We start from the raw sequence: 16,401 nt of genomic DNA, 5'->3' as shown, positions 1-16,401 counted from the left end.
AGTGGAGTGATATTCTTTAAATAACTGACGCGTGAATAACAAAGTCAAATCTGGAGTTTCAAAAATACGTTTCTGAAGCAAAAAGCAAATGACGTTGTTTACCTTGTGTTTTTATTATGTTCAGGAGAGAAGACAGGGAAGGAGCTGCACCCTTACTGACCTGCTCAACAAACTACAGCACATCCAGTCCCAAAGCAGAGCTACTGAATAAAATGAAGACCCTGGAGACAGACCTGGACGAGGAGGAGGCACAGAGTGATGTTAATGAGAAGAAGGTACTGTATGATGAAATGGTGTCACTCCTCTCCCCTTGTCTGCGTTTTGCAATCATCCTTTACATCTCCAGAAGTAAATTAACAAGCTCATGAACTACTGTATTTTCCAATGAAAGCTTTTGGAATGATTATTGTGCCTCCTTGTGGAATTTTATTGCATTGCTGGTCAGACTCTTGGTTTTTAGTAAGTTACAGTTCTGTATGCAAGAACAACAGCACAATTAATACATAATTAACAGCCACAATAAATTCATCAATTTTCTATCGGTTCCGATAACTGTGAATCCTTGTGTGCTTAGCAGTCTTGTCAGAGAGATTTTGAAGCCAGATATTGATTCCATCAAATCCATGTTTGCACAAACAATCATTGTAAAACATTATCAGTAAATATATTTACCAAATTTAGAAGAACAACACAACTTAGTTCCATCAGCAACAATTGATTATACAATGACCGTAGTAATAGTTTCTCCAGGTATTTTCAGCTGTGCTGCAATAGTAAGGCAGGCTTATTTAATGTCACTTAATTGAAGAATCATTATCAACACAACTTAACAAGGAAAAGTGGAGTATCCTTGCCATGGTGATTGCAGAGTGTGCAGTTAATTGAACTTTCCCCTAAAGATCCCTTGTTGCAGTGCATGCTAAGGAACAATCTTATTGGATGTGTTATTCACTCACATCGCTGTATGTTTTGGTGAAGTGATGGTTTTGTTTCCCTCTTTGATAGTTGGAGCTGGTGAACAGCATCACCCACAAGCTGGAGGCGCTGCACAATGCGAAGGAGAGCCTGCTGGCTGACGTGAAGCAGAACAACTCCCTGGGAGAGGAGGTGGAGGCCCTCATCAAGGGGCTGTGCAAACCCAACGAGTTTGACAAGTACAAGATGTTCATCGGTGACCTGGACAAGATCGTCAACCTGCTGCTGTCCCTGTCGGGGCGCCTGGCGCGAGTGGAAAACGCCCTGAGCAATCTGGACGAGGAGGCCAGCCCTGAGGAGCGGGTACGCAGCCCCTGCATTCTCTCTGGCCCAGTCTATACTGACTGCTTGTCAAGAGTAGACAGTGCACCACCTCATTTTAAATGGGGGGGGGGGCAAAGTGAACAGGTTTTATCAAAATTAACTCCTCTTATTAATTCTTAAATTTTATACTATGCTAATCCCCCCAACACCTAATTTGAGCATGAAAAGTATTTAAAGTGAAAAAACTAAACAAAAAACAGTACTACACACACACACACACACACACACACACACACACACACACACACACACACACACACACACCACATATGTTAGCTTGTTAGTTAAAAGTGTATAAACAAAAATGGGCCCCTAAAAATATAGTGTGAACCTTTGTTCCTTTTTTTCTTAAGTACACTGATGCAGGCAATAGATTAAATGTTTGTCTACTTGACTTTCTTATTGAGTTTTTCTCAGTAAATCAAAAGCCGGACATAAAAACCAGCATCAAATTGCTAGATCTTCTTACAGGTCCTGTAAAGTATCCACTTTCAAACCAAACACATCTACTCTGTCTACCAAAACCCTCACAGGTAGGATTGATAGTGTACTGAAACAATGGCTCAATGAATTTCTTAACCTGGATGTTGACTAATCACATGTATCTGAAGAAGGCCGAAACATTTGTCTCCTTAGCTTCGTTCCCTTTCTGGAATGATGGGTGCATTCGCATGCTCACTGTCCTGCCTGTGCTTTTCAGACCTCACTGAAGGAGAAGCAGAAGCTGCTGCGGGGCCAGCACGAGGACGCGCGGGAGCTGAAGGAGAACCTTGACCGGCGGGAGCGGACGGTGCTGGAAATCCTGGGGCACTACCTGAGCGGCGAGCAGCTGCAGGACTACCAGCACTTTGTCAAGATGAAGTCTGCCCTCATCATTGAGCAGCGCAAGCTTGATGACAAGGTCAGGCTGGGGGAGGAGCAGCTCGAATGTCTGATGGCCAGCCTGCCGCCAGGCTTGGTGCCCAAGGTGGGGACGCCCACCGCCTCATCCCCGGCCTGCAGCAGGAGAACCTCGTCCACCAGTCTACTCCCTCCACTCATCACCTCGCTTTAAAGACCCCAGCCAAGTCAATGCGGTTGAATTCTGTTAATTTGCCAATACATCATCAAGGTCCCCCTCCCCTCTTTTAAAAGCAGAGAAGATACAGAGGTGTAAATGAATACACATTAGTTCTCCAATCTGCTCAGTTGCTTTCAAACTGAAAACTGCAAGGCAGGAATGAGTCGTGCCAGACCCAGCTTAAAACCCTAATAGAAACGAGGGGAGGGAAATTGTTAATGTTTGTTTTTATTGTATGTGAAATTATATAGATATATAACTTTTTAAATTGTGAAGAAAAATTACATTCATGTTTCTTGAACCTTCCTTAATGTTTGCCGCTTGAAAACTTGAAGAAAATATAGGTATCCTCTGAAGCAATGTAAATGTATTTTGTTCTACCAGTTACTATGAAGAAGACACTTTTGTGTTCCGTAATTCTGGACTTTTTAAAACCCATAGCAGAAGACCATTGCGATAACTATTTATAAAACATTTTTTAAATCTAAGTTACTGTATATATGCTAACCTTTCTCAAGTCTACTTTGTAGGAAAAAAAAATGTAATTTTGTACTTTGTAAAAGAAAAAAGACTATGAGAAATCTAAAGATAGTCATACTATCGGATCTAATGAAGTTTTCTAATACAAGGGCAGTCTGCTTTCTGTTTCCTTCTTAGTACTCTGAAAGGATGAAACACTCCGGGCTGCATGGTGCTGTGTACAGTCAATATTAAAGGATACATTCCTTATGAAGGAGCTGTGTGTGTGCTTGGCAACATTTTCATTCTGTACTAACTGAAATACAGTCCAGTTTGTTTCAGCTGTAAAAGGAAGAATCGGCAGATCTGGAAAAGAGAGCCAAGAGCAGCATTTAAAATGAAACCTCCTTATAACCCTTTAAAGATGTTCAGAGAAAGCTTTCAAAATGCACCAGTATAATATTGTAGGACTTTTTCAACAGCTGTAACATTGTGAATATGCACATTGATCCTGATATCCTCTTTATAATGTCAGCAGAAATAGAATGCAGACAGTAAAAGAATGTTACAAGAGTTAAATATCCAGAATTAGACCAATTGATGGGAACAATTCATTCTCCCAACACATGTCAGCTGCACTGGCGCTATGTTTCATTTCATGTATACAGAATGAGCAAAACATTTTTTTTTTTTGTGGTTCATCATCAATCATTTTGTGTTAAGGTACAGAATAGTTAATAATGTGTTTGATGAACAGACTGGACTGTATTGTTATAATGATAACAGTAATATTTACTTGCACATCTTTGGCATTGCACCTTTTTTAAATGCGTAAGTAATATATATATATATTTCAGGTAGTCTTACAAGAAACCTAATACACTCCATCCAGAAAAGTTCTTCAGAGCTTTAAACCCTTCTCCAAGTTCACCGTGACAAAAGCAAAACACTCAAGCACAGTGAAAATGTGGCAAAACACAGGGAAGTGTGGTCAAATTAGGGTACAAAAAAAAAAAAAAACACATGTAAAAAATGTCAACTACTGTGCAAATATACCATTGTAAATGGGGGTAAAAAAAGACAATGAAGCTTGAAGCAAATTCCTCATTTACACTGTGCCGTTGTTTCTGTTCGTTTAGTTCTGGACACGGTTTGCGCATTCATAAAGCTATTTTGAATCAGTGCACGTTATACCCCCGTGCACACAGGTATGTTTAGACTCTTTTTCATAATATATTTCTTTTACATTGGCTTTACATTGACGTTTCACCTACAGCTTCTGACTGCATGTGAGTCAGCCATTCTGCAGTACTGCGCAAATTTGCTTTACTTCTCGATGTGGGCTCAGAAAACCGCACTTCACTGTTTCATTTGTTTTCACTCTGGATTCAAATTACCATCCAATTCTAGATTTCAATGCCGGGGAACACATTCATGCACACAAATTCCCTGTTTTTGCATCATGTAAACTACTTTGCATATACAGGCATTAAAAAAATGTGTGGTTATCAACATTCTTTCTGTGTTGTGTCTTGTGTAATTGTATAGTAGGCCTATGGACCGATAGTACCTCTGTACAGCTGGTCTTTTTAACTGTCCCTCAGAACGTTCATACTTGCATTAAACAGACTATCGCTGCGTGACAATGAATGCTCAGTAGTTGCTGCAAGTCAGTTGTCTCTAATGTGATGTGACACTATTGTGTGCAATGTTTAGACTTTTCAGTACACATGCATTTCTAAAGAAATTAAAAATGGCAGACATTCAGAAGATGTCATTCTTCTTGCTAGGGTATAATTTCTATATATAATTTCTTTATTTTTGCCTCGATGGGTTGCAATCTAAAAAAAAAATCTAGGATTTCCTTTTAGATCCCTGTTCTTCTGTGACTCACAGACTATGCAGTCCTTTTTGTGACTTCGGTCAATTGTTTTTCACTAATTCCTGTTACAAAAATACCGTTAGCAAAATTAATTAATGTTTCCGTTTTTCATGTAGGAAAATGTGAGACCTACAAAGTGATGGTAGTGTATATTAAGTCTGATTTACTGGCATTATTTTGCTAGTTGTTATTTGAGAACAATGTAAGGCTATGAAATGTATTAAATGCCATGGATGTTTTTCAATGAGAGGAGCAGAGCTCTTGTGCAAAAGCCAAAGAAGCAATGTGTAGTAGAGCAGAGAAAAAGAACAGTGAAGTCATGGTAAAGCACAGACATGTATGGATAGGTATTGTAACTACAAACACATGATAACCCATGGGAACGCATATACAGGGAAGGTTCAAAATGACCCATGGGAACGCATATACAGGGAAGGTGCAAAATGACCCATGGGAACGCACATACAGGGAAGCTGCAAAATGACCATGCTTTTACCAAATTTCACAAACGTTGTGCAGCAGAATGTCCTCCTCAGCCATACAGAAGCTGCATATGGGTGCAGGCAGTAGAGCTGTGCAGCATGCTGTACAAACCTGGTCTGTTGAAGACTACGACGTGCACACCTTTACTGTGATCTTCATTCCAGATCTGTCTGAGGATAAAAACAATTCTGCAGTGCCAGCCTGGCTGAAAGTTTGAAATGAGAAACATCAGCTTCTAAGTAAACACGATGTAACAAACAAGTGTTCCGGGAAGAAGCCCTGCATGCCTTGTAGTTATTCTGATGGAGTTATTCCCATCCCTGTGCCCGTGTCTTAGGCCACTTCCACGGTCGCCATGGAGATTTAAATAAAGAACTATATCGTTACCCCAAGGACGTAATTCTTGACAGCAGCTTGAATCAACTGCAGTCAAATATAAGCATTTTAGGCAGAATGTGTCTAAACTTCAATGGCTCTTTTCCTAATTACCTGTAAACTGGTAATGTAGGAAAATGTGAGACCTACAAAGTGATGGTAGTGTATATTAAGTCTGATTTACTGGCATTATTTTGCTAGTTGTTATTTGAGAACAATGTAAGGCTCATATATAGACCATATATACTGTTTTTACACATTGTAAGTTTGGAATATAAGCAGACAGACTTACTTGATAAACCCCCAGATTCTCATACTCTCAGTAACCTGTGCTTCAGAATGTCCTAACCAAGTGCAATCCCAATTGAATAAGCATTTCTCTACATATGTGTAAAAAGGGACACAGCTACATTATGATACTCTTTGCTAAAGAAGGTCCTTATTAGCATGTTTGATTACAATAGGACAAGCGCTTCTCTAGGTATATGCAAAACTGAGCTATATAAGAACCAACTCCACTATATGCTCGCCATCCCCAGCAGGAGATAAAAATGCCACAAACAGCTGCCTGTCTTCCAGTCTGCCCAACATGGTTAGCTGTGTTTCAAAACGTCTTGGATGATGCCAAACAAATTTCACTTTTTGATTCTCATGATAAACTGCATTGATGTTCAATCCAAAGCCCACTTTTTATCTTAAAATATATTTTTTATTTAACTTGAACTAGTAGAAAAAGGGATTACACTCTGCAAAACTTTTCAATGCACCAACAACCAACGTAACAGTAATTAGGTTATAATTAGCAGTGAGATCCTACTTTTTCAACATGCATATACTATCCACATGGTTAAAACGCCTTGATAATATCTGTAAAACAGGATGACAGTGCCACCTTGTGGAGAACATTCTCAACTACAACACTCCCAACTCGAAGCTTAGTTTGCATCAGAAACCAACGTTAACTTTAAGCAACGTATTTTTTCAATACCATTTGGTGTACAGATTTACACTGGGACATTTACAGCCAATACCACCCTTCACATCAAGTTACATTTATCAATCTTGTTTCTAAAAACATACTGATACCAACAAGCACTGAATTCCTAGCTTTTGGCATGCAGTAAGCCCAATCGACCTGTGGTTGACAGTAATCCTTGTAAAAGTTTACCATAGTAAAAGCATTGTAAAGAAAGCAAGGTATGGTAAAGTGTCAAACCAGGGTAAATGCATAGTATAACCATGAGAAAAGCATGCTACAACTGCAAAAATACCATGCAAAACTGCTGTGGTAAACCTTTATAATGGACTCATTATGGAGCTGAGCTCAGAGCATGTGTACAGCATTGCGTGGTGTTCAGAGCAGTGATACAGTATGTGTGTGTACAGTATTGCGTGGTGTTCAGAGCAGTGATACAGTATGTGTGTGTACAGTATTGCGTGGTGTTCAGAGCAGTGATACAGTATGTGCGTGTACAGTATTGCGTGGTGTTCAGAGCAGTGATCAGTATGTGTGTGTACAGTATTGCGTGGTGTTCAGAGCAGTGATACAGTATGTGTGTGTACAGTATTGCGTGGTGTTCAGAGCAGTGGTACAGTATGTGTGTGTACAGTATTGCGTGGTGTTCAGAGCAGTGGTACTGTATGTGTGTGTACAGTATTGCGTGGTGTTCAGAGCAGTGATATAGTATGTGTGTGTACAGTATTGCGTGGTGTTCAGAGCAGTGGTACTGTATGTGTGTGTACAGTATTGCATGGTGTTCAGAGCAGTGGTACAGTATGTGTGTGTACAGTATTGTGTGGTGTTCAGAGCAGTGGTACTGTATGTGTGTGTACAGTATTGCGTGGTGTTCAGAGCAGTGGTATAGTATGTGTGTGTACAGTATTGCGTGGTGTTCAGAGCAGTGGTACTGTATGTGTGTGTACAGTATTGCATGGTGTTCAGAGCAGTGGTACAGTATGTGTGTGTACAGTATTGCGTGGTGTTCAGAGCAGTGGTACTGTATGTGTGTGTACAGTATTGTGTGGTGTTCAGAGCAGTGGTACAGTATGTGTGTGTACAGTATTGCATGGTGTTCAGAGCGATGCAAAGCCTTAAGAACGAGGATCCTGTTGAAGACATTTCATTAAAATTACAAATGTATTGCAATTTGAAGATCTGAAAACTAAAACTCTACTAAGATTGCACAGTTTCAATTTCAAGGCAAGATTTAATCTAAGCTGGAGGGGGGGGGGGGGGGGGGGGGGGGGGGGGGGGGGTAGGCTTTAGTAATATGGGACTCACAGATTGGTCCTCAAGGCTATGAAATGTACTAAATGCCATGGATGTTTTTCAATGAGAGGAGCAGAGCTCTTGTGCAAAAGCCAAAGAAGCAATGTGTAGTAGAGCAGAGAAAAAGAACAGTGAAGTCATGGTAAAGCACAGACATGTATGGATAGGTATTGTAACTACAAACACATGATAACCCATGGGAACGCATATACAGGGAAGGTTCAAAATGACCCATGGGAACGCACATACAGGGAAGCTGCAAAATGACCATGCTTTTACCAAATTTCACAAACGTTGTGCAGCAGAATGTCCTCCTCAGCCATACAGAAGCTGCATATGGGTGCAGGCAGTAGAGCTGTGTAGCATGCTGTACAAACCTGGTCTGTTGAAGACTACGACATGCACACCTTTACTGTGATCTTCATTCCAGATCTGTCTGAGGATAAAAACAATTCTGCAGTGCCAGCCTGGCTGAAAGTTTGAAATGAGAAACATCAGCTTCTAAGTAAACACGATGTAACAAACAAGTGTTCCGGGAAGAAGCCCTGCATGCGTTGTAGTTATTCTGATGGAGTTATTCCCATCCCTGTGCCCGTGTCTTAGGCCACTTCCACGGTCGCCATGGAGATTTAAATAAAGAATTATATCGTTACCCCAAGGGCCTAGTTCTTGACAGCAGCTTGAATCAACTGCAGTCAAATATAAGCATTTTAGGCAGAATGTGTCTAAACTTCAATGGCTCTTTTCCTAATTACCTGTAAACTGGTAACATGTGGTGCTGGTGTATGACCTGTATTGATATTAAACTGTCCCACAATGTCCTGTATATATTGACACATCAGAAATACCTATCGTTATCAAAAACTCCATTGTAATAATGCAGTAACAGGTCAACTGTATTCAAGCAAGTAGTAATGTGGGATCCTGTGTGTGTAAGTACGGTAATTCAGATTGGGTAGTTTGAAGGGTTAAATTTTAATAACAGCCCATCTTAACACAATATGCAAGTTCCACCACTTTCTGATTCCCGGAGTTAAATATACACGGTATAAGTCTAATTACTTTTTTCCTACCTTAATGTGAGGTGGTTTTTGATTGGTCACCCAATGTCACCTGGTATGATGGGGTCAGGATGTGGTCTACATGAATTAAAAATGTATTTTCTATGTGTCTCTGTTAAGACCAACCTTGTCAAACTAACATTACATGCAAAATAAATCTTTGGTACGGTATTTGTACACTGCTGTCCCTTTCTCTAATCAAAATGATTACATCCATGAATAATCAAGTGTTACACCACTGCTTTGTAAGAACAAACCAGTCTAAACAAAACATCAAAAAAAGGACGCAGTCTGTGTTTTTTTTTTTAACAGAATACATGCTGGGACCTAGTGGTGTATGTCAAATTTTATTTTTGTGCTGTGAAACTAACATTAATCATTTCCAATGTGTGGGTGTGTGGAGCATCTAATTTATGTATAGCAATGTAAGCTGGCACTGACAAAAAAAAGCCACTATGCCATCAAACGCATTGCCTGTTATTTATTAAAGCTCCTGAAGATGGGAAACTTCCAGCATTGCATGGGGAGGACCAGCCTCTGTGTAAAAGAAAAGTTACATATACTTGTTTCCATTGCCCATTCCATGAGAGTTATCATCCTTGGGCAGAATGTATAAAGTACCCTCTCACCTCCTAAGAGGGTGTTATCTCCAGGGCAAGGTTCAAGCACATTGGTTTGTGCTATGTTGTACCTACACAATGCTGGAAAAAGCAGACTTTAGTCTTCAAGAATTTCTTTTAATTGCGCAATCCCCTTACTGATGCCTGCTGTGTGGTCCCACAGTCTAGCATGTATTCCTACTGGCCAGCAGGGGGCAGGCCTAACTTAAAAACTGCAGTATCACCAGCCAGGATTTGAATGCCTACAGAATGCAAAGCTATGGGTAAACACACAAATCATTCACCTTTTATTTATTAATATTTTGTGTATTTCAAGTTAGTTTGACACAAATACAAAGAAAACCAACGTGATATTTGTGATACTACATTTATATGTATTCAAAGCCGTGGGCTTTTTGCTGGTGAGGAATCTGCTGATTCCAGTCCACAGTCCAGTCTGAGATACAACCACTAACAGGAATCTTTACAAAACTTGAAATTCTATTGTTCCGTTGCTTGGTTACAGGTCTGCAGGTACAGCAAGCTGTATTTTATGAGATAAAATATTGCACAGCATTGAAAGGTAAAAGCATTGTAATTAAAACTTGATCATCATAAGCACAGTACTAAAATAAAGAATATACATCATTGCCCTGTTGACACCCTCATGCGCTTTACAAAATTAAACCCAGACCTGTCATGAGAGAACGTCCTGGAACCCCAAGTACAGGAGCAAAATATTTGCCCTCTAGCATCAAAGAGCCATCACACACTGTAGAAACCCAATCGATACTATAAACATCTCACTTGCAGGGCAACTCTGTCCAAGTCAGGTTTAACAGGTATCATGAGATACGCACCTGCTTTGGGACCTGGCTAGAGGCTTCATTGGTTCAAATAAACATTTAAGAACATGATTGGAAATATGCATGGTCTTGAAGGCCAGAGTTACCTATCCTTCCTTTATCGACTTGTGCCTTTGTGCATATTTGTATAAAAAGTCTATTATTATAATTCAGTAATCATCTCAACATAGCATACCTTTACAACAGGTGCCAATTCATTTCTGTTTTTTTTTTTTTTAGACGGTACTTAGATTAAATACTTTGAAAACTATAACAAATAGAAAAGGTAATGCATTTTTGGGGTTATAATGGCTGGTGAAGGCATTTGTCTATTTTTTATACTTTTATCTCAGCCTTTAAACAGTAACACCTACGCAGCCGAATTGACATTTATTTTGCCAATCCGTTCCCACCTAAACTCTGCCTGCAAAGCAGACAGCTCTAAAGAAACCGGAGCCATGAAACGTACATTGTTTTCAGAACATTCAACGATTTCAATTAGAAGCTCTATATTTAGCATTCTTACTTGCGTCATAACTGCAGCTAAGACTCAGACTATTTGGCACGCGTAGCCTCTACCTTGGCATGTCTTTACAGGCTCATTGGCAGGTTGTTTTTTTTCTCTTTGGGACTGCTTAATGCAGGTTAAAGGTAATGAATTCCTCATGCCTGTGAACCTGTTAGTGCACCTGTAAATACACGCTGAGGAAGAGAACCAGCCCATAGTACTTCAGGGGTTATGGAGCAATTGCAGGATCTGTATGCTGAATATTTTATTGAATGATGTTTGTTTGCTTTTTTTTTTAATTCCATGTGTTCCCTGTGCCTAAACATTTGCTCAAACTTTGAACTGGTTAAAATGCATCTGTATATCAACAGGAATGTTGAAATTCCCCTATACCCTACCCTACAGGCAAATCGCCCCCGCCAAAGTAAACGCATTACAAGGCCAATTTACCCACAGCAAACAAATCAGGCCCATAAAGTTTTAACTATGGGTAACGTACCTAATATACACACAGTATGACTGAAATTAGTTTGGTTGAAATCAGAGGTGGTCAGATGGAGATGTCCTTGGTTGACCTGGTCATAGTTGAAGTAGCATAGAATGCTCCTGGTTTAAATTCAGACAGAAAGCGCATCAAGTATGTTTCAGAACAGCGGAACATATTTACACACACTACAACACAAACAGAACAGATAGGCTCTGCTGCAGGGGGGAAGGGGACGGACGACATGACACATTGTGTAGCTCTTCTGCTTCCCTAATACAGTACATGCAGGCCAGATTTGTCAAAGCTTTGTACCAGGGTTTTTGTTCTGTAAATGAGCAAGAAAACGTTCAAGTGAAAACATTAACTTCAAAAGGCTTTTTTTTTTTTTTTTTTTTTTTTTTTACATTTTCCTTGCATTTTTAAAATCTTTTAGTGGACATGAGTTCCAACAGTCTCCAACTACCTGTCTGGTACAGTAAATACACTGCTTCAGTAGGAGTAGATGTAGATGTTCTGTCCATGCATGACAAGTTCAGCTCCACCAAAGATCAACTGAAAAGCACATGTGACTAGCCACAGTTTCTATTATACACACAGTAGGAAGCAGATTTGCAATCATTCCAGTAGATAGTTCCTCCAATATTACTCAGAATTGGGCCCCTTTCCAAAGATGCTGGGGTCTGTGAAAAGCTGCAAAAGGAGTATTTCTCTTTACAAATGGAGAAAAAGAAAGTTCTTGCTTCTCTGATGCCAATTGATAGGCTGCAGTGGCTGTATTTTTACTACAGGGAGCACCAAGCAGAATACCCAGATCTCCCCTGAACTCTCTCCTGTCCAGGTAGTGCCAGGGCTTCTTTCCACTGGTGTCCCTCAGGTTTACATCGGCTTTGTACTTTTGAACCAGCAGCCTGATAATACTCTTGTGTCCGTGTATAGTTGCAAGATGCAGAGCGGTGTACCCACAGCTGGACTTGACATTCACATCTAGCGTCAGCCCTCTCTTATTAACCCCATAGCAAAGGGTGTTGAGAACCCGGTGGTCTCCGTGCTTGGCTATCCAGTGTAGCACTGTATACCCAGAAATGAAATCCTTTTTGTTGAGAAGACTGTGGTCCTCACGAAATAAGCTGTATATCTGATCCCAAGCGCCAGCTGCTGCTTTCACCAGCCAGTCGTGTTCCCTGGACTCCAGCGGCACCAATGTGGTTTTGTGAGAGTACGAGTCTTCATTGTTTTTCAGAATCTTACTTTTGGTGTTTAGGTCATACTTGGGTGGCTCAGGGAGGCTAGGGGGGTTGAAAGGCCTGTCGATATCTGGTGGAGGTAATCGAGTTTTGCTTGGATGCCTGCTTTGCCAAGGGGAAACTTGAAGAAATGGGATGCACTCCATCTCTGCATCCATGCTGTGGTACTCCCTGCTTTCATATATACTGCCAACGATAGCACCTCCCGAACGCACTGGTATGAGCGCTCCAGCCTCTCTTCCATGAGGTGCTTGCCTGCCCCCCTGGCAGTAATTGATGTTACCTGTTGAATTACGCCAAGTGCTTCCTTCCATATCTGCTCTGGACAGAATTTCATACGCTGTGAGGTTCCCTATACATTCATTGCTCTGGTGGAGAGGTGCGTTTTGGCGGGTAGAAAGAAAGTTTGTTTGAAAGCAACCCCAGTTTGTCTCTCTTTTGTGTTTTTTAGGTTTCGCTGAAAAGCACTGCACATGCTTATCGTCGTCTGACACAGCAGCTATGGAGCTTTCCACCACAAGTGGACTGCAATGCTGGGGCTCTGGGTGAGCTTTTTCAAAGGACCCCTTTGTGGTCTTCTTGCATCTGATACTTTTAAAGGCGGCTACACGGCGTCCTTCGTTAGACAGGTTTTCACTGCTGCTGGAGGTTGCAATGGAATCAGGGCAGGCCTCGGGTGATATTGATGATATACAGTGGGATGACCTGGACAGTCTTGAACTAGGATTTAATCTGGAATTTGAAAACCTAGAAGGTAGCAAACACACAGCCTGCGTGGAGTGGGGAGTATTGTTGCCCTCCCTTTCAGAAATGCATCTCTGTGCACTATTCTCAAACGATTCTTTGCTGATAAGGGCGTTGTTCTTTGTATGCTGATTTGATGAGAGGAGCCTCTCCCTGCTGACACTTCGAAACTGCTGAGACTTCGCAGTAAAGGGGTTCTCCTTCATGAAATCTGCAGGGGGCTGTTGCTTTGAGCTGAAACGGACAGTCCCACTCCCTGCATTGTAAGCACATGGTTGAAGAGGCTTTACCCCCTTCTTTATGCTGCAGCCTATTTGGGGTGATTTAGAAACGTGGCTGGGGTTATTAGTAACTCTCTCAACAGGGTCCATACAAGGTGGATAGTTAACAAAACGTTTCTGCTTTTGTTCAGATGTCCTGACATCACTGTAAGCCGTTTCAGCTGCACTAAACTGTATATTGTCATTTTTATAAGTGTCAGTAACTCCAGACTTTGCCCTGCTATTTAGTTTCAAATTCAAATGCGTGGTAATAAAGCTATGTCCTGTTACCTGCTCTCTGTCGGCATTATGTCTGGTTGAAGTTTCCTTTAAGTTTACCGGTAGTTCTTGCACACTCCCAGAATTTGAACTTTTCTCTGCCGAACTGATGTCCTCTCCCACCAGCTCCCTGTACCTGTTCTGCAGGATCACGAACGAAACTCCGTCTTTTCGTTTCACTACAGCCACCGAGTTCACAAACTTTTTAAACATGTCTCTGTGCTGCACCTGGTTCTCGTGCTCCCTTAAGAATGTTTTAAAGTGGGTGATCAGGTCCGAGTTTTTCACACTCCCTCCTCGGCTACAAAGGAAATCCAGCACCGCGTCCTGGCTGAACTGCGTTGCCATTTCTTGATGGAAAATATATTTTTTAAGCTATGGAAATCTGGTTGTATGCAATTCAGGTAACCACAGGTAATCTTCCTGTTAACATTATCTAAAACGTCAAGTGCCTACTCATATAAAAACTCCTCCCCTTTTGCCGTCTGGGTGTGTCTATGTAGAACAAGGCGATTGCCAACGTTTACGGCAATAAGGCAGGTGACAGAATTTAGTAATAAAAACATAAAAACGTCCGTGACCGTTTAAGGTGTAAGTGCTGCTTGCGCTGTTTTACTAAACAACAGAGATAAGTTTCACAAATTATATTTAAATAAATATTCAGTTGGTGGATGTTGCATTTCATGTTTTTGTCACGTAAAAAACACTGTATACAAACATAATCTTTCATCATTAATGTTTTTGCCCAGTACAGGCTCTGTCTTGATGTAGATGATATTATTTAAAAAAAAAAAACGTACTCTGTATATAATAATGCTCGTTTCTTTTTAGTAGTACAGTATACGATTTAGTTTTTAAAGTTAACGGAAACATTAAAATTACCAGTTTTCATTCGACTATTTTGCTGTTTTTCTGACGAGGCTGAAGTTGGCTTCTTAATCGTCGTCTTATTCAGACTGCTCCAAACTGAATGATTGGCTTTGTATGTAAGAGGTTAAAACACATTGGGCTGCTAATTTCTCTGTGGATATTTATAGAGGGACAGCTCCTAAACAATATATATATATATATATATATATATATATATATATATATATATATATATATATATTTTTTTTTTTTTTTTAAAAAAAAAGAGCCCGGGTTGTGACTAAACGCGAAAACTTATACATATTATAATATAAAAGATAACATTATGAACATTAAGTGGAATCTATTTCCCACAGTCGTTTTTTAAATAATAATATAATAATAATAATAATAATAATAATAATAATAATAATAATAATAAACACAAATGTCTTCTCAGTTCACGAAAGTTAGTACTGTATTATAATAAATCTAATTCTGGTTCTTAAGTCATATTTTTATATGGTGATCTAGATATAGTTGTATGTTTTGAATTCATACCTGGTTACTGCAGACTGGATGAGCGTAGAAATTCTTACTGAGTTACAGTCTTTGTAAATTATGACTCCCAGATTTAGGCTTCGGAATTGGTAACTTTAAATAGTAGTAGTGCGTCAAAATCTGTTTTGGGCCGGGATAACTACCCATGGGTGACATAGAGAGGTTCCCTCTTTGTGAGAATCAACTTTGCAGTTAGTGGCCCAGAGCTGTTTAACCCCTAAAATACCCTAGTTACTTACTCAATTTGCATTAATTGGATAACATGCCAACTTGCTATCTGTTCCATGTTTGCCAGCTGCTTTGACCCAGAAATCAGTGTTGGGCTGAGCAAAAAACAAATGAATATTGTTTAGGAGCTGCCCCACTATACAGTGCCTACACAAAGTCTACATCCCCTTGAACTTTTTTCACATTTTGTTGTGTCAGTGCCTCAGTTTCCTGCATTTATGAGGATTTTTTCCCCATTTATCTACACACCATACTCCACACTGTTAGGGGAAAAAAAAGTTTTTTTATTGAGAAAAAAATTATATACTCAAAACACTAAACTGAAAGATCATAATTGGATAAGTTAATACTTGGTGGAAGCACCTTTGGCAGCAATTACAGCTGGGAGTCTGTTGGGATAGGTCTCTACCAACTTTGCACACCTAGATTTGGCAATATTTGACCATTCTTCTTTACAAAACTGTTCAAGCTCTCAAATTCCTTGGGGAGCGTTGATGGACAGCAATCTTCAAGTCATGCCACAAATTTTTGATTGGATTTAGGTCGGGGCTCTGACTGGGCCACTCAAGGACATTTACCTTTTTGTTCCTTAGCCACTCCAGTGTAGCTTTGGCTGTGTGCTTTGGGTCGTCATGCTGAAAGGTGAACTTCCATCCCAGTTTCAGCTTTCTTGCAGAGGGCAGCAGGTTTTCCTCAAGGACTTCTCTTTACTTTTCTCCATTCATTTTCCCTTCTATCCTGACAAGTGCCCCAATCCCTGTTGATAAGAAACATCCCCATAACATGATGCTGCCACCACCATGCTTCACAGTAGGGATGGTGTTCTTTGGGTGATGCTGTGTGTTGGGTTTGTGCCAAACATAACGCTTTGCATTTAGGCCAAAAAGTTCCATTTTAGTTCGTCACACC

The 16,401-nt window shown here is 40.3% G+C and overlaps 2 protein-coding genes across 6 annotated transcripts in view; one reads left to right on the top strand and one right to left on the bottom strand.

The window, feature by feature from the left end:
* The window catches only part of LOC121301384 (protein Shroom3-like), a 121,787-nt gene extending 117,455 nt beyond the window's left edge, over positions 1 to 4,332 (top strand). For all 5 annotated transcript variants that reach the window (XM_041230735.1, XM_041230744.1, XM_041230772.1 and 2 more), the window contains 3 exons: positions 125 to 275; positions 1,006 to 1,278; positions 2,000 to 4,332. In XM_041230735.1, coding sequence (XP_041086669.1) covers positions 125 to 275; positions 1,006 to 1,278; positions 2,000 to 2,353 — 778 coding nt within the window. In that variant the 3' untranslated portion in view covers positions 2,354 to 4,332. The remainder of the gene's footprint in view (positions 1 to 124; positions 276 to 1,005; positions 1,279 to 1,999) is intronic.
* Positions 4,333 to 9,268: 4,936 nt separating this feature from the next.
* LOC121301377 lies at positions 9,269 to 14,291 on the bottom strand. The gene has a single exon (XM_041230722.1). The coding sequence runs from the start codon at positions 14,200 to 14,202 to the stop codon at positions 11,974 to 11,976; it is 2,229 nt and encodes a 742-aa protein (XP_041086656.1). The 5' UTR covers positions 14,203 to 14,291; the 3' UTR covers positions 9,269 to 11,973.
* Between the last annotated feature and the right edge of the window lie 2,110 nt (positions 14,292 to 16,401).

Source organism: Polyodon spathula, chromosome 2 (assembly GCF_017654505.1).
Source record: "Polyodon spathula isolate WHYD16114869_AA chromosome 2, ASM1765450v1, whole genome shotgun sequence".
Taxonomy (NCBI): Eukaryota; Metazoa; Chordata; class Actinopteri; order Acipenseriformes; family Polyodontidae; genus Polyodon; species Polyodon spathula.
Note: the sequence above shows the minus strand (reverse complement) of the source record. Positions and strands in the feature narration are given on the sequence as shown.

What these genes read in the sequence shown, in the direction of transcription:
- LOC121301377 (XM_041230722.1), bottom strand. Translation starts at nt 14,202, where the DNA reads ATGGCAACGCAGTTCAGCCAGGACGCGGTGCTGGATTTCCTTTGTAGC.